General features: G+C 47.8%; 1 protein-coding gene across 1 annotated transcript; it reads right to left on the reverse strand.

Moving 5' to 3' along the window:
* Positions 1-1,751: 1,751 nt before the first annotated feature.
* Positions 1,752-18,521, reverse strand: GGT5 (gamma-glutamyltransferase 5). The gene is made up of 12 exons (XM_033076174.2): positions 18,213-18,521; positions 11,865-11,995; positions 10,246-10,335; positions 9,036-9,225; positions 8,580-8,737; positions 8,009-8,158; positions 7,481-7,614; positions 6,880-7,082; positions 6,329-6,420; positions 5,458-5,567; positions 5,011-5,118; positions 1,752-4,808 (listed from the first exon to the last, which is right to left on the reverse strand). Exons 1-12 carry the CDS (start codon positions 18,371-18,373, stop codon positions 4,662-4,664), a joined length of 1,674 nt encoding a protein of 557 aa, XP_032932065.1. The 5' UTR covers positions 18,374-18,521; the 3' UTR covers positions 1,752-4,661.
* Positions 18,522-18,791: the final 270 nt, after the last annotated feature.

Raw genomic sequence — 18,791 nt, forward strand, 5'->3', positions numbered from 1 at the left:
CTGTAAGAACCTTAAAATACAGAAGAGAAAATGAAAGGCTGAAGTTTTAGGCATCATGCAACCTTTTTCCTGGAAGTGTCTGGAACTGAGAAGAGCTCAGTTTCACAGAATTAAGTGACAGCCAGATGATGCTTAAACCAGAGTCATGACTTTGACATACATGAATGGCTTTTACCAAATGTGCCCCAGGTGTGCTCTGGCTCCTTTTACTGAGCTCTTACTGCTGGTGCTGCATTAGGTGCAGCAAAGGCAGTGATTGTAAATGACCTCTTGTCACCATGTTCCCTCTTGTTCCCTCAAGAGACCAGTTTGGAGCCAAGTCTGCTAAACTGAGACTTTCACTTTTCCACTTCTTGTAATTCCACTACTGGTGTTCCTCAATGTCAGGCTGCCTTTGGAATTGGGACTAGCTGAGTTCATTCTTGGCTAGGTGTGACCTGGGCAATAAGGAAATTACTGCACAGCAAAATAAGGTTATTGGACTTTTACAGACACTACAGTTCATCCAGAATTGGAAGGGAACTGATTTATGGGAAATGCCTGTTGAATAATCCTGGTTTCTGATACAGATCTGAGTGGCTGCTGCTGGGCTGCTTCTAACAGTTTGTGGTGCAGCAGTTGTTCTTATGTTCCTGAATTTCTTCTTGCTAGTCAGAAAATTCCCCTATTATTTATAACCTTGTTAAAAAGCTTCCCCTGTGGAAAGCTTAAAACATTCCTAGTTGCAACTGTTCTTATGTAAGTACATTTGAATTCTTGATGCTGCAGAAGTTGATTTGTTTGGTTGTTTTTTAACAGTATCACTGCAGAGGAATGATTTGTTAAACTGGGCTACAGCTTGCATTTACATCCTATGTTTTTTAAAAAAAGCTATGGATATTCTGCAAGCTGTAATGATCTGCATCTCATTTGGACATATCTGTACATGGAGCAGGCACTTCTGCTGCCTGCTTGGATACCATGTCCCACTACTCACCCTGTGCTGGGGCTGTGCATCAGCAGCCAGATGTCAGCCAGTGGTTCCTGCTGCAAAATCTCCAACTGCACCCTCCAGGCTGCTCAGCTTATGGGATGTTACAGCTGCAATGCAATGTTTTCCGAGTAGGTTGGAAGGGAATGGCTTTAAACTGAAAGAGAGTACATTTAGGTTACATATTAAGATGATGATGTTGACTGTGACAGCAGTGAGGCCCTGGCAGAGGTTACCCAGAGAAACTGTAGCTGCCCCATGCTTGGAAATGTTCAAGGATGGGTTGGATGGCACTTGGAGCAACTGGATCTAGTGCTTGGATCTGCTCCTGACAGGAGGGTCAGAACAAGATGGTCTCTGAGGTCCCTCATCATTCCATGTCCCACCTTTGGAATGCAAGGCTCTGCTCCTGGGTGCACACAGGGTATCAGTGTGGGCTGCCTGCTCTGGTGCAGGGCAGGGAGAGCAGGACACATTCCATGGCTGATTCCAGCTGATATGAAAGGAAGCTGTACCATTAAAAGGCAATTCAGATCATTAGCTGGAGGGTTTCACCTCTTGCAGTCTGACATGAGCACAATTTTCTTTTGGCAACCATCCAGCCTCTGCAAGGGTACAAAACTCAGCTGTGAGAGACAAGTGGCAGGAACTGCATCATTCCTCATCTTCTCCAGCAGCATGAGGCTCCAGAATGAACAACTGTTACTGCTGGAATCACCTGCATGGAGTCCTCTGTGCTTGTGTGGTGGGATAGGCAACAGATTTAGAGAAGAAATTCCCAGACAGGTTTAAAAACACTTTATTAAAAGTATAATTTAAAGATTTCATTAGAAAATAAAGCAGCTTCTGTACAATGATGCTTTAGAAGTCCATATAAATTGATTTCAGTACAAAAATAATGCTCTCTTGTTGGGAGGAGCAGGAATGTGGAGACCAAACTGAGAGGCTCTTGACCCAAGCAGATTTCAGCAGCACTGAGGATATGGCAGGGTAAGAGCAGAGATGCCAAAGCAGGTACAATCTCAGCTTCACCAGGTATCCTGCTAGGAAGGACTGCAGGCCTGGAAGTCTCTGTGGCACTGAGAGATCTGCATTCCCATTCCCTTCTGTCTTGCAATTTAAATCTGTGATGGTTTTTAAACTTCACTGGCTCACTTGCAAAGTTAATAGCAAAGCAGTTAAACTGCAGTGAGTACTGGACTAAAGATAATATTCCTGTGTCCTAGTGGTGGGAAGTAGCTGTGAGGAAAGGTGATAGGCTGGAGTGCTTCACCCTAAGGTGTGTCAGAAGCAGAGGTATTGGAAGACTTAGTTACTTGGTGACTTGAGTTTTCTGTAATGAAACATGATAGAGAGGGACCAGAGCACTGCTGAAGGTGGCCCTGAAGCCCAACAGAGAAGCCAGGAGTGCTCCTCCTGTCTCCAGCCAGTGCCACTCTCAGTTGCTGATCGTAAACTCGGCTCTGTGGGGTTAGCTGGAAATAGCTACAGATCTTGCCAGAGCCAGCATCCAGTCTGGTCTGTGCTGCAGATGGTGTCTGGCTCCTGTCAGTGCTTCCCCTGCACAGCTGTGTCGGGTGCTATTTCTGACACCAGAGCTGATGCACCCAGGAACTGCTAGCTGGGCAAGGGAGTTAATCAAGGTAGAAAACTTCAGCAAATTACATAGATTTTCTTTCTCTGGTAGTCATAGTCAATGTAAGCCCTTCCAAGTGAACACAAAAAGCGCCCCTCATCAGCTTTTGGGGCTGTTTCCTTTCCCATTCACCAGCACTGTGATGCTGCTCACAGGATGCCAGGCCACTTCCACGGTGTGCGTGAGCAGCTCTGATGGAGAAACCAGCAGTTCTTCCTGAACTGGGGAACTCAAGATGAATTCCACTTGGACAAGGAGGGAGCGGGGCAGTGCGTGGAGGTGGCTCCATCCATGAGAAATTTGATTTCCAGCTGCATGATTAAGTGCTGGTAAATCAGCAATCACTCACTGGAACAGCAGGGGCCAGTGCTACAATCCTTGGCGTACAACTTCTGAAAGGAAACCACGTCTGGCTCTGCTCAGCTTCACTCGGACCATCACTAAACTGCAAGTGAAGGCTGAGATTTCAGTAGATTGATGGCTTTATTGGACAGGCGTTGTGGGTAAAAACATTGGCTTCAAATCTAGCTGGCCTTGTTTTAATTTATGCTTTTTAACAGTGTGTGCTTGTTATGATATTTACAGAGGGATTCTATTTGTTGGAGAACTAGGAGTCCCATGGGCTCTGTGTGTGAGGGGGAGGGCTCTGCTAGTGCCTGGCTCTGGTTTCTTTCTTTCAGACACACACACAACACTGTGCCCATGGGGCAGTCAGGCTCAGAAGCTTCCAGAAAATAGAATTTTTGAGGATTCTGGGAATTTGACCCTGCATATTTGAAGAGCTTTGGGGGTTTTGTGGGTTTTAAGTTTTACTTTCCTAAATGTTTTATTCTCTTGGCCATTTTGAGCAGGGCAAAATTATGGATTAACTGCAAAAGACCTTTTGCATCCAGGTACAAATTCCAGGACATTTTGCGTTCATGTCTCTTCTAAATTTTCTCTTTCTGTGATAGTTCTTCGAGTCCTACAATGCACTCCTTGTGGTCTGAAGAGAGCACTAGAGACAAGCTGTGGTAAACAGGGATTTGGAGCATGTAGGATATGGGAGAATTCTGCTAATGCCCAATAGTGCTGCTTCACTTCTCAGCAGTCCTCGTGTTTACCTGGCCAGGCTGAGCTCAGGGCTACAAATGACATCTCCTGATCACATATACTTTGCAATTTGAAGAAAGTTCTAACGTTTCCAAAAACAACATTTCTGCTGCCTTCCTGACCTGCCTTCCCAAAGACTGATGTACCAGTGTTGAGGAGGGAGAACTGGCACAGCCTGGGACCCATCTCACCACAGGGAGAGGAGAGGCACCTCCAGGGAAGCCTGAAGCCAGTTTGTCCCAGGAGCAGGGAAATCACATGCCCCCATGGGAGGCTATTCTCAGAGTCACTGTGTGCAGGGCTGGGGAAATGTTGGTGCACTTGCCCTGAGCCTGTGGGGTCCTTTGTACCCCCAAGGCTGAGAGCAGCAGGCAGGGCAGCACCTGTGCCATATCTGCCATCCTGGGGAAAAGCTGGGCTTCTTTGGATGAGGAAACAGAAGGAGAGTGTGGAATTTTGATCTCTTCCCTTTCCAAATCCATGCTCTAAGTCTGAATGCTTCAGATTTTAAAATCCTGATCCTATAGATGCCTTTTCATAGCTAAAATAGTTGTGTATTTCACATTGCTGAGCCCCAGCAATAAGCTCATTGTGGAGCAGCGTGAAAGAAACCAAGACTCCATCAGGAATGGAGGATACAGCTGGGCTATTTCACAGTGTTCTCAGTGGGGTTTGGACCAATTTTCCTTCCACACTTTGTATTCTCTCATTCTGAGTAACTGATGTGCTCAATATGTTCTCTGTGTATCACATAAGTAATGAAAGGTGTAGCTCTAAACAAGGTTGGCTGACCTCTCCTTGTATTGCCTGAGGGTGACCTGCAGTCTACTGGAATTAGATGTAACCACAGTCTGTGCCCATGCTCCAGGAGAGATCCTGATGGGAACAGGAAATTATGGGCACGTCCAAGCAAAGCATGTTCTGAATCTCCTGTGGCTTTGTGAATAGTGATGGCATTTCACACTAATATCCAGCCGATTTCCCCAGCTTCCTTTTATCAGAGTAAGCAGAGATGCATTTTCCTTCCTTGGAAATTCCCTGTACAACATTCATTACAAGTGCATCTTTCTTTTCTTTATGTCCTCTTCCCAGCAGGCCAGTCTTAACCTCCTGTGTGGGGAGAGAAGAAGAAATGAAGTGAATGGGGCAGGGGCCTGAGATCTTAACATTGCCAGGTGTGAAACTGTAGGATGTGTGTGGGGAGGTTGGTTGAGAAAGTGAGGTTTAAACAAGAAGGAGGTGAGTGAGAGGCAAAATACAGATTATCCAGGGGAGTTACAGAAGCAATCTGCTTCCCACAAAGACCACTCACCTTGCTGAAAGACTCCTCAAATAGGACACTGTCACCCCGGGTGTGCATGACAGGAGCTGAAATGGCGTGTTCCAAGTCATAGCCAAACCACAGCTTGTTTATAATCCCCTGCAATAAAACAAATCCCATACTGCCCAAGTGACATAAAACCTGGGCTGTCCAAGCCAGGCTACACTGAGCCAGACCCACAGTCCTACCAGCCTGGTGTCCTGCTTTTGTGGTGACCAACACCAGATGCTTGGGGCAAGTAAAAGAATAGGATGAGCATGTAATACTTCCCAGAATGCTTTCTCTGGCCTACAGCCTGCAGCCTTTAGTGACCACTAAATTGCAAATTAAAAAAAAACACCAAGAGTCGAGATCTGAGGAGAGCTGAGTAGGCACTGATCATGGCTAGAAATCTGGGAGGGCTGAAAGAACTGACAATCTGCTGTGGGTTTCACTTACCATGGTGGTAGCACTGATAATCCAGCCCCCCCCAGCTCCTCCAATCACCAGCATGTCTCCTGACTTGGAGATGAGGATGGAAGGCACCATTGCTGAGGTAGGCTTTTCTCCTAGAGCAGAAGCAGAGATATTCTTTCCATGTGGCTCTGAACAGAGTAGGAGGGACGCAGGTTCTACCTTGCCTTTCTTTTGTCTCCCACAGTAAAACAAGCTGTTGCTCCTTCCTCAAGATGCTCAAGACTTCCAGAAAAATTTCCTTGTACTGAAAGCCTGACTCCCAAGAAACTGGGACCTTTATGGCACAAGCTAAACAAGCTTCTCTTGATGCAGGACAGGGCATCTTACAAGTATTCAGGACTTGCTGCAGCTCATCCAACCAGATGAGGAACCCTTAGCAGAAATCCTGCCATGGCAGCACTGGTGTCCTCTCCCAGCAGGCTGAGGGGGATGCAGCAGGGACAACTTGTGGCACAGAGCCATGTCTGCACCAACACTGGTGTGGCACAGAGCTCGGTGCAAGCCTGTAGCAGCTCTACACTCAAATCATAGACAAGCCTAAAATATCAGCAGGCTTGTCTTAGCAGTAGTTTCTTCACTTCTTCCCTCCCCTTGCCATCAGTCAGTGATCAGCTTCAGCATTTTTTTAACCTCTAATTTCTCTGGTTAGAAACCAAAAACTCCCGTGTAGGTGAGTAAACACAGATACACTACAGGGTTTTATCCTCCTTTAGTCTGAAATAAACTTGCTCTCATCCAGATTTAAGAAAGGAAAGAGTACCAGTAAGTTTACAGGTTGTCCCTGCCCACTTGTACACAGCCTGTGTATCCATCCCCTGGGCCTGTGCTTTATTCTGAGGATAAGGATGCTCACCTGCTTTAATGCTTCTGTTTGCTATGCAGAAATCAGCAAGTTCATTATTTAAAATGATCCCAGTTCTGCGAGAATACACAAAGGAACCAAACCTGCAGGGAGGAAAGATGAAGCCTTTTATTGCCCAGGGTTCTCCAGTTGTGGATGACATTAACTGCACATGGATGACATTAACTGCACATGGCACCCTGTGAGTAACGTCTGTCTCCTCCCAGCCTGCAAGTGTCCCAGTGAGGGTGTCCAAAAGGAATTTGTGCTGCTGCTGGTGACAGAGATAAGTTCCTTGTCACTGGTGCCTGTGGGGATTTGCTCAACCCACAGAAGTTCAGCAGGAGCTTCAGCAAGCTCTTGCATCTTGCTGAATTATGATGGCCCTTGGAGTTGCTGCTCACGGATCTTTGCTGTCACATGAAAAAGGCACTCACAGCTCAGAACTGCCTAAACCAGTGAAAGCCAAGGGTGTTGCATTTGTGGTAGCCAGCCCTTGCAGCTCCCCTGTGATCCTGGCAAGTGGCCTGTGTGACTGTGTTACCAAGGCCTGGGCTACTCACGGGTAGTTGATGGTGCTGGTGGCAGACACGGCGCTGCTGTCTGCAGCCAGCACAGAGATGTGGCTCGTGCCCATACTTCTGTATTTGTCATTGTAGAGGGACTCCATCAGGCTATAGTGGCTGATTGAGTGGTTACCATGATTGTCTATCTTCTTCCTCACAAACTCAGCGAACTGGTCAGACAACAGGGTCCCCAGAGGCACCTGCAAGCACAGCAAGGACTCTGAGCTGGTCACCAAAGCACAGGCATGTCTTTGGGCACGGGGGGGCTTCAGGAATTGAGCCCCAATAGTCAGAGCTTGGGAGACTGGAGTGGCAGCATTCCCAGGCCACTTTCATCCCAGAAAATGGACCAAGCTTAGCACTGAGGCACCTCAGCACTGGCAGAAGCATATGCACATCCTTTGCCAGGCAAATGAGTGCCAGTCTACAGCTGAAGCTGCAGAGTAAACAGCCTGATCCTGCCTCTGCCTTGGCCAACTCAGCAGCATTGCTCTTCAGTAGCAGCTCTAATTATTTTCCTGCCTTCCAGGCTGCAAAAAGGAGCATGTCAGAGCATTGCTCTGTGCTGTAGCACTGTACCAACACGCCATGAGCTCACCTGAGCTTCAGAGAAGGCTGGGTCTCTCATGTGGGGTCTTAGCATGTTGCCAAACTTCAGGGCCTCTGCAATGTAGTGATAGGTTTGTACCTTCTCCTCAGGTGTTGCCAGTGATCCACTATGGAATTTATATTCTATGAAGTAGGATGAAATTATTTTGTTAACAGACAATGTTTTTTCAAGAAGTGAAAAAAAAAGTTGAAAGGCACTTTCTCTTCCTACCCCAGTTCTTACCAGGTTTCCCCTATGCTTTAGTAGCATGTGGATGCAGAAGCCACCAAGTACTAATTTCTACTGTGACTTCAATTTCTTTTGAAGCATTGGGAAGGTCGTGCATCCTTTGGCCTTTGCAGCAGCTATGGTGATGCTGACCCACTGTACAAGTTCATCCTGCTGCATAGCATGGCCACACTGCTGCTTTGGGCACCATTCTGGCTCAAAAACTCAATATCTGCCCAATGCATTTTATCACTCTGGAGCAACACTCTCTGAAAACCTCTTGCTGACCTTTTTCCATTAGGAATTTACCTTCCAATACCTTGAGGATGAACATGAGCACTGCGCCTCCCATGGGTGGTCCTGGAGCAAATACCTTGGTGTGGTTGTTCAGGGTGATGTTCAGAGCTGAGGATACCTCTGCTTTGTATGCTCGAAGGTCCTCCAGTGTGAGATTGGACCCTTCAACAGAGACCCAGGAGCTGCCATTAGCACAGCAATTTGTACTGGTGCTGTGGGCTGCCTACATCAGAGCCTTGGTAAAGCTTGTGAAGAGCCATCCCCGTACAACCCAAATTCCTTCCAACCAGCACAGCACTGCCATCACACCTCCTCATGTGCTGCCAAGCCCCAGCAAGTCACAAAGCCTGAAGGAGTCAGAGGGGCCAGTGCATGAGCACTGTGGGCAAAGAGCAGTGGGTGGTCTCAGCCCTGCTTCTGGGCCTGAGTTGCAGGAACAGGGAAAGGTGGCCTCTTACCATGTCAGGTACCACCTTAAGTGACCAGCAAATGCCATGTGTTGGCTTTCCCCTGCTACAGGCTCTGGTGAGCCAATGGCTGGGAGCAGGCCTGTGTATCAGGACTAGCTGTAGCTGTTACCTACCAGCCTCTCTGATGTCCTGCACCAGGGTCCTTCCTATCTCTCCCTCATAAAACGCTGCAGCTCCCTGTTCTGCCACAGTTTGCAGTGTTTGTTTCAGCGCTTGCCACTGGAAGGTCTCGCCTTGCCTCAGAAACCTTTGACCATCACACAGCAGTGGGCTGTTAAAGAAGAACATTCATCAGTTTTACAGAGTGAGCTCGTTCTTGCCCAGGACGGATGATCTCTTTTCCCTACAAGAGCTGATCTGGATTATGTATGTTGTGTACTTTCCAAGGCAGTGCTACACTGCAGCTTCTTTTAAAACCCCTCTTCTGTGATTCTCTCCCACTCCATAGCAAATATTCCCTGAGCACAAACCACAGCAGCAGCCTGTAATCCATGTCAGCATGTCAGAGAAAGGGTCTGAAGCTGAGGGAACAGTGGCCCTCACACTCCAGTTTCATTCATGGGTCTTACCACAGCCTTTCCCCTGGACGAGAGAAGAGTGGGTGATGGAGGATTCTGTGCAGAACTGGGGAAATGGTAAGTGGCTCTGAAAGAAGCTTGATGGTTGGTTCAAACAGGGCTTTCCAGGGTAAGCGGCCGTGTCGCTTATGGGCTTCCTCATAGCCACGGAGTTCTCCAGGCACGCCAATCCAGCGGGCATCTGAGGAGCAGGACAGCACTGTCACACCCAGTAAGTCACTGGCTTGGGGCTTCCACCTCTCTGAAAGCTCTCTGATCAAAATCTGAATCAGTAGAGGCAACCAAGGCTACTAAAAGCAGGTTTGGTTTGTTTATTACCTTTTCCTGTTTGTGTATTTCCCTGTCACTGAACAGCAGGGGTACAGAGAGGCTGGAGCCAGGCCTGAGGTGTGCTGAAAGTGTAACAGGCAGCAAGCACATGCTGCAGCAAGGGAGGTGGCAGCTGGACACTGCAGAAATGGCACTCATGGGGGCCTGGTCAAACACCAGAACAAGGGAAACAGTGAAATTCTCCATTCCTGGAGAAATTAAAAAATGTGACAGGACAAGACCCTAAGCAGTCTGAGCAACATCTGACATCACCCTGCTTCGAGCAGACCTCCAGTTCTCCCCTCCAGCCAGAGTTGCTCCTGATTCCTTTTCAGGCACTTCCAAGGATAAGAAGATCTGCAGAATCTAGAACATACCCCAAAAGATAACCTCTTAGAGAAGGAGGATGAATACAGCAAGAAATGTGGAAAGATCCAAGATGTGCTGCTAAAGCAAGAGTGCCTGAGCCCAGCAACTCAACCCCTGATGTGCCAGCATGCTTCCCAATTTGTGGACATGGCCAAGCACATGAGATTGATTTCTTTTGTTTCCAGAAAGCTATTGATCTTATTTTGCTCTGTAAGAACTTCTGGGGAATGAGAGTTTTGGGAAATCCAGTCCTGAACTGCAGACTTCCTATGGAGAGAAGTTACATTGGGATTTCTCCTCTTGCTAGATCCCCACTGTCTTGCTGGTCAGGTTGCCAATGTTATTACCAAACAGGAATTTTTATGGACCTAGTATTTTTAGTTATTTTTGCAAAAGGCAATCCAGGTAGAGTGTGTTAAACTAAATAGAACTCCAGATCAAGTCAGTGAGGTGCTCAGTTCCCCACCCTGAGCTCTGTGCACACCAGGAGGGCACACAGCTGTGGCCCAGGCTGTGTCCTTACCTAAATGCGAACCATTATTGCAGCCAGACAATAAATTATCAGGAAACACTCGTGGGACTGTCTCACGGGCGTTGATCACCTCGACTGCTCCTAGAAAGAAGAAGAGGGAAATGCATCATGTTGTTTTCCTGAAGCAGGTGAACATCACACTTCAGTCAGCTGCACCACTGCACGTGTTGCTGGCCCAGAGCTGAGCTGGAGTCTTCTGCTAGATGTGCCAAGTGCACCTGCAGGGTCAGGTGTCACCACAACTTGTCCTTGACTCCTGTGCTTTTATTTAGGGCAAACCAAGCACTGCCTACCCAAAGGTACTGAAAGTACAGGGAGATGGCCAGGACTTGTGACCAGCCAGCAAAGGCTCCCCCCAGGGTTCATGGGCTGGGAAATGCTGCCTCACATCTGAAGGTTCCTGCACTTCTTCTACAGATGGGACATGTCAGAAACCAGCCTCATGATCCTGGGAGGGCCATTTTCCAAATGATGATGAGGCAAGTCCATCATATTTAAAGCCCTCTATGTATCAGGGAGCTTGAAAGCACAAAACCAAACCCAAACCCAAATCCCCACGTGCATACACTCATGTTTCAGGTCTGGCCTATCATTTTGCCTCCTTCTCTGCCTTGTATTTATCTGTCCCTATCACAGTCCACAGAGGCAGCTGTGCTGCAGGAGCCCACAGTGCTCCCTGGTGTCCCAAGTGCCTGAGCTGTGCACAGCTCTGTGCAGCAGCATAACTCAGGTAGCAGAGGAGGATTGTTGCCAGGAAACATAGTTCCATGGCTCTGCCAAAAGGAAAAAGAAGAAAAATATAGGTGTTCTGCCAAATTAAGCTCTTGCATAAGATACACCCAAACATTTCCAGATTTGTGGCTCTGAGAAACTACTTGGCAGGAGTTTTAAAACTATGATACTGTTACAGTGCTCATTGTTGATATTACTATTAGATATATAAGCTCTGGGGAGTTTTGGAAGCCAAGACTTAAAAACTCCCACATTAAAAACATAAAAGCAAGAAAACAACAATAGAGTTTAAGCCAAACACAGAAAGATTCCCCAGCAGACACTGAACACTGCTAGGTTTAGATTTCTGAAGTGGAGATGCATCTCCTGGGACAGGAAATCTCAATGCAGCTTTGGGGAGTCACACCAGAACTGGTGACAGCAGTGTGTGTGTGACACAGCCCCAGTGTCAGCAGGCACTGCCAGAGCTGCTGGAGCAGCACAAGCCCCTGAAGTGCCATCCCAAGGACTCAGCTGATGCACTGCCAGCACATGCCACATTCCCTCCTGCCTGCTTCATTCAGCCACTCACACCTGGCTGCAGTCAGCTGTGTGACTTTGAAATGTGCTTTGGGATTGCTTTGGAGGGGGAAGGAGAGGCAAACTCACTTTATTTTATATCAAAGCTCTTTCCTCCACACACACATTCTTGATGTGAAAAGACAATCACAGCTCCCTGGGGTGGATGCTTCGGATCACGAGCACAAGTGTAGTTTGTGATGTAGCTTTTATATTAGAAATATTGCTCTGAGAGAACAGGAAGGATTCAGATTTCTCCACAGCAGCTGTGTGTCTGCAGAGAGACAAGGCACCATGGAGAAGCCAGGGCAGGCCCATACCTGTGCTGGCATTATAGATGGTGAATACAACCCCACCACCCAGGCCTGAGCTCTGAGGGTTCATCACTGAAGTGCAGATCAAACCAGCAATGGCAGCATCCACAGCTGTGCCTCCACTTTTCAGGATGTTCCTGTGGTGGGAAGGGAAGAAAAAAGACATTGTTACAATCCAGGAATATCAGAACAGAGCAACCACATGAAAATGCCTCCTTGGGGCCCCTGCAACTTGAGGAGAGCAGCTGGAGAAATGCAGTGGCAGCAGTGTGGGATGTGAGGGCACAGAGGGGCACCTTCCTCTGCTGGAAGGAGAAGGAACAATTAGAAGGAAAGAAAGGAGAGTACTCAGGAGGAAAGAGCAGCCAGGGCCAGACCTGTGAGGCTGGACTTCCTCTGGGCAAAGAGTTATGGGACAGAGAGAACTGCAGCTTCTCACAAATGCTGTGGACTAAAAGGGACAGCAAGGAGTCCTGAGACATGGAGAAGGATGCTCTGAGCACAGAAGAGGGCTTTCCACATACTAGGAACCAAGTAACTGATCTCTAACTTCCCAAATGCCATTCCTAATAAAGGCATATGCTGGTCAACTGGACAGAAGCACTAAAGGGGGAACACTGGGTCCACATGAAGCAAACTCCCCAGTCAAGGTGTCAATTCGCTTCATTGTCCCCACAGTGTGACTTTCTGGGCTCATTAGCACAAAAATGCCCCACCCTGCTCCCTGTATTCCCAAAGACAAAACCAACAAAGAAACCAAGGCAGAGCTACATACAAGAACACACAGGCATTAATGCAGCCTCTTGCTGCTGGGAGTTCTGTTTCTCAACTAATGCTTCCCTCAAGAACATCTGAAAAACATCTTTTCCTTGCAGTGGAGATGGGGTGGCATTTCCTGCCAGTAGCCAGCACTGGTGTTTGCTAGAAAGGTTCCTAATTGTTTTATTGGGTTATTGCTCAGATAAGGCAAAGCCAGAGGGAAAACTGGAATAGTTCATTAATTGCAATGCAACTGCTCCCAGAGTTTACATGGGAACACAGAGCACACGCAGACTGGTGTTTATTTTACATCCACTGATACGGCTGGGACCTGCTGGGTCCGGGAACAGGATGCTGCCAGTTGGCAGCTGATTGTGGCTTTCCTTTGTTTCCCTAAGTGCCTCGGATATGCTGCCTGTAAGGAAATAACATGTGGACAAGTGGGAAGAAAAGAAACAGTAGGGAACATCAGGCCTTCTGTTCGGGGTCTGCATGGCTTTTGGCCTCCTAGGAGTTCCCTGGCTGTAGCTCTGAACAAGGAGACTGAGGTTTAGGCTTGCCCAAGCAGCCCCTTGCAGCAGGGAAGGGACTCGCCACACCAATGTCCCTGGGAGGTGTTTTTCTGAAAGGGAGCTGTTAATTGCTGAACACAAAAAGGAAAAACACGAGGGCTTCTTAAAAACCTGGGTCACCTCTGCAGAAAACCCAGACAGCGTTTTAGAAAGTTGGGAAATGAGGGAAGGACAGCTACACTGACCTGGGACAGTGCTCCTCAGAGCCCCTGGATTACTGGCTGTGAGGCAACACGACAAAGCCTGGTGACAAGGAAAGAACCACGTGGTTCTGGCGGTGAAAAACAGCTTTTAAAGGAAGCTTGGAGATGGTATAGTGCACATTTCAATGCAATGCATAAAGACCTTAACGTGGAACATCAAGCACATTTGCCAAAGTCTGAAAAGCACCAGATTCTCACCCAAATTCACAGCACATTCACACTGGCCTCCAGCCTTGACACCTTTCCCTCCAGCCTCTCCAGAAACTGAAACTCCACAGAAGATACACTGAGCTGGCTCTTGGTGTGTCACATGTAGCTCTTGTGTGGTCAGGCCTTCCAGTCAGAGACCTTCCACTTCCCTGGAAGTGATTCCTGGGGAATTTAGGGCCATTACATATAGCAAAACTGCATCTGGATTTATGTCCCTGGCTCCATTTAGATCTCTGCTGCAATGAGCTCAATTATAATGTAAAATCCTTAATCAAAGTGTGGCACCTTACCATGTCTCTCTAGAGATTGCAGTGGTGCAGCTGACAAGATCTGATAACAATGTTTTGTTCCATATCCTTCCTGCCATTCAGTTCCAGTGTTAGGGTTTAGCCATTAATGGTGATTCCTTATAACAAGGAGCAGAAGAGGGTGTTAACGACCAAGTCCCAATCCAGCAGCAGCAAACGGGGACTTTTCCACCCTGGAAGGGGCCATGGTGGCACTTTGTTCCCAGCAAAGATGGGCTGTGCTGGACTGCAGACCAAGCCCACTATTCTGCCCTAGCATAGAGGGAGCCCTGAAGCCCCTTTAAACACACTGGAAGTGCTAACGTATTCAATCGTATTGACTTATTTTTTCTGCTAGAGAAGGCTGAGGACTGGGAGACCACCCAATATACAGCAGCTGCCTCCTTAGGATTTATGCAGAGCAAAAGCAACAACTGCTTCTGTAAAAAAGAGCCAGTTACCAAATTTAAAACGTGCAAGAAGGAAACCAAATCCTTTGGGATGTAAACATACTACAGAAATCTGCTGGGCCATCACTGAAAAGGATTTTTGCATCAGATTCTCTGGCTGCAACTGAGCTTCCCAGGGCTGCAGTCGTTTTCTGACTGTTAAAGTCTCACCATTCTCACCCTCCCCACTGCCCTGTTCCCCTGGGGGGTGTTGATTGCAAAGAAGGCCAGTTCCCAGGGTTTATGCTGGGCTACACTGGAGAAATGGGATCAGAGATGGTGGCTGGGCCAGGACAGGTCAGCTCGTCTTGCTGCAGTGAATCCCATCACAGGAAATGAGCATTTTTCCTAAATCTGTCCCTGACGTTATGCTGGCTCTTGCTTCTATCGTTTGAGGAACAAAGGAATGCAGAGCAGTGGGTGACAGAGCTCAAAGAACACACTTGTGAGGGAATATAGAGCTCTTTGCATGCTTGATGAATAGAGCCTCTTCCAAGGGGAAATAAGTGGCTTGGAGTTTGAGGTGAAGTTTGAGTACCTTTTGCTGTCACAGGACAATCATCTCCTGTCTCTTCAGGGTTCTTGACATGAGGACAAGTTAGTGAGGTTGTTTGTGGCACCAAATCCACATCCTTGGGTAAAAGCTGCTCTGATTCTTCTTTTAGCCTCCCACCCATTTTCATCAAAGTGTTTCACTTCATTCAGGGATAAGTTTTCTCCCAGGCAGGGTCTTAGTCTGGACCAGAGAGCTGTACAAGGTTCCTTTCACCCCCAATTTCCAGCAGAAAAAATGCAGCAAGAGAGCCAGCCCTGAGAGCTGGGCACTGATGGCTAAGGGGAGGTTTAGCTCAGGACCTGCCAACGTGGATGGTGACAGGCTGAAGGCTCACTGAGACTGCTCACTTTCTGCAGGGACCCAAAGAGTTGCATAAAAATTTCAGAAATCCAGAGTACATGAACACAATCTCCAGAGCTGGAAGACACACGGGCCTTGAGTGTTTTCCCCAGCCCCAACTATCTCACTCTTTGAAATAAAAGATTGCTCCTTGAGCAAGTTTAGTTCACTTATTCTCAGTAAGTTCAACTGACAATTCTATTAGGAACACACAAAGACTCCCAAATGGAAGAATCTTAAACCAACAGAGTATCATGTATTGCCCTAGGAATTTAATTGCTGAAAACTCACAGAGCATGTGGTTTGAGTTTATCTTTAAAATAAACAAGATTTTTTAATTAAAGAACAAAATCTGTAAGAGATTAGGAGCTGCTTTTAGATTCCAAGGCTTTAGGCACCAGACCAGTTTTCTGAGCATCCCCTGCAAGGACTCCTGTGAGGTGGGAGGGATTTGCAGGATGAAAGGAGTGGGGAACAGCCTGGGGTCAGAGCAGGAGAGAGGGTCTGCAAGGTCAGTGAGGAAGAGCAGGGGCAAACCAGCCCTGCAGTGTGTCACTAGGGACTGGCATCTAGGGCTGCTCAGCTTTGCCCTGTCTCACCTCGTTGCTGAAGGAAAGCAGCACATGAACTGCCAGCTCACAGGTGGGGACAGTGGGGCCTAAGCCAGAGACTGCTCTCTGGAACTAGATTTTGTTGCTACTGCTGTGACAAAATTCTTACGGATCTTAAAATCTTATTCAGCAAAGATGAGGCAGGAAGCAGCTGTATCCTTATCCTCTCATGGTGCTCTGCCGGGGACCTTGAGGCAGCCTTGAGGAAGGCCTCACCCTGCAGAGTCACACAGGAGGTCTCAGAGCAGAGCAGATGGCTCTGAAAGGCTGAGCCCCTGGCCAGAGCCCCTCTGCTGTGGCATCCTTGCAGTGTCACTGCCATGTGAGACTCCCTCACCAGTGAAAGAACACCATTTTCTTACCTCACAGTCTGCTCTGAGAACTAATCTAGAGGTGACCATCATGTGCTAAGAGTTGAGAGCTTAAAAAGTGGCATACAGGTATAACAGCACAGAAATGTCTGGGAGAAAATTAACAAGATCACATGCAGTACAGAACATGCAATAAGCTTCCTGGAGAGAAAAATGAAGCCACCACTGTGGGTCAGTGGGATGGAGAAAGAAATATGGCAACAACAAGGAAAAGAGCAAATATTATACAAAGCTTCTGATCCCAAGCTCTCTTGCAGAGGAACATTTTTATAAACAAATTTACTTTTATTATAATCTTTTACAAGAACATGCACAGAAGCAGTTGGGAGAACAACACAGGAGTTTGTCTCATTGCAAGTCTAAGGACAGCATGAAATAAGCACAAAGATTTCCAAGAATGGCTGGAGACAAAGGATACTGGGTAAAATAAACAGCAGCAGTCATGCAGCAGGGGAGTAAAGCTGACCAGGAGGCAGAAGGTGAGCAATGTAGAGCCCAGTCAAAGGAGGAGAATAACCATGGCTAGGGACGTCCCAGAGGTTTGGCTGGGCTGGAGGAGAGAGAAGGAACTGATGTGCAGATACCAGGATGGGCAAAAAGGGGAAATGTGATGGGAAGGTGGAGTAAGGGCAGGATTTTGGGGGGATCATTGGCAGACAATTTGTAGGAAATTTAAGTTGGTCCATTGGACTGGAGGGACAGCACAGACCTGCCAGCAAGTGTGCTGGAGGTGCAGATGCAGCAATGGTGGGGGCTGAGGAAACCTGGGGAGTTTCCTGCTGAGAGAAGGGAAGGAAACAAGTGAGAGCCCAGCAGCAGTAGCCAACTAGATAAAGCTGCTCAGTTGTCCACTAATCACAGACTCCTGTGGCTCTCACTTCAACATCTTCCAGCCAATTATACACTACATCAAGTTAAAATTTACAGTACCTGCAAAAACAAATGCAGTGGTTTTCCCCAGCAGATTCTTTGGGCAATCCAATTATGTATTTTCCTTTTGTCCCATTAATAGTTATTTTAAAAATACTTCTGCTTTCTGAAGAACTAACATGTGGCTTCACATAAAAAACCCTATCTCACTGTTTGACATATGTGCAGCCACAGTCTATTTTCTCCAGCTACTCACAAATGCTGTGCCAGCACATCATTGCCAGAATCAGGGGTGAGACATGGCAAAGTGTGGTGTTATGGCACCAGGTCTCATTTCACACCCCAGCCACAAAGCAGAGCACACAGCTCCAGTGTCCATCACTGGAGCATCCAGCACCCCATGTAAACGTCCATCCTTCTGCTTTCATGGATACAGGCATTTAATACTTGAAGGAACAGTAAAATAATGACATGGGAGTCAAAATGTTTGAGAGACAAGTTTTACATAAACTGAAGGTGTACAACCTGGGCATTCAGAGAATTTTTTTAACTAACATCTTTCTTTCCAAGTGATGTAAATATGTCCTTTGCACTTCTATTGTCTTGACTGAATTTCAATTAAATCTGCTCTTTGCTTTTTTCTCCAAAGCAGACACACTTGCTGCAGGCTTCAGACCACAAACACACCCCCAAAATGTAGGGATGCCAGCCCCCTTTTCCCTGCCTTCCCTTCCTTGTCTCTGTTGAAGCCTGGCTGCAGCTCTCTGCAAGCTCCTCTAACTTCTTGATTTATTGGAAGTCACTTATCCGACGGATCTACCACGCCATAAAAAGTAAATTCCTTCCTTCCCCACTTAAAACCAGCATTGTACTCTTGTATACTACAAATATTTATACCTTCCAAAAGGCCAATAGTTTGCACAGCTGCAAATATTTGAGATGCTATAATGCAAGTAAGCATCAGGCACGGAGCAGAGGCTCCCGGCTGGCGTCACTCCGGGAGCAGCCCCGGAGCGGGGACAGGGCAGAAGCGCGGCTCAGCCCGGGGTTAGTGCTTGTCCCGTGTTAGCCCGAGCCACGACACACCCGCCAAGGGAGCCCAGGAGCCGAGAGCTCCGTGCACCTACCGGCCCACCAGGGAGCACGTCTCGGTGTCGGCAGCCACGGCACCGTGCAGGTACTGCTGGGGAGCGCACCTGGGCTGCCTCAGGATGACCACGAGGGTCACCGCCACTGCCAGCACGGCCAGGCTCAGCAGCACCAGGCAGCACACCTTCCCCGTGGACATGGCTATTCCCGCGGCTCCGAGCAGCTGGAGGCTCGCAGGGCTCTCGGGGAGGCGCCTGCCTGCTGGGGAAGTGGATTTATCCCGGCAGTTTTGGGAGGGAGGTCCCACCGCAGTGGGCTCTGCCCCCAGCCATTACATCCTTGCTGACACTAAAAGCTAAAAAGCGAACGCTGTACTCTTTCTTTCCTACTTAGGTGTGAGGGGCTTTTCACTCTTTTATAAACTTTTCTTGCAGATCCGCAATCCGCCTTTTTTTGTGTGTCTCTGATGAAAACATTTAACACATTCACTCCTGGAGCACTTCAAAGAGAAATTTCCACACTGCTGCTGGACATCTCGCAGCCTCTCTGGCTTCCCATTCTTGACACACAAATTACCTATCAATCAATGGGGAAAGTACCTGAGTCCTACACTGCAA

This window comes from Catharus ustulatus, chromosome 18 (genome assembly GCF_009819885.2).
Source record: "Catharus ustulatus isolate bCatUst1 chromosome 18, bCatUst1.pri.v2, whole genome shotgun sequence".
In the NCBI taxonomy this organism is placed as follows: Eukaryota; Metazoa; Chordata; class Aves; order Passeriformes; family Turdidae; genus Catharus; species Catharus ustulatus.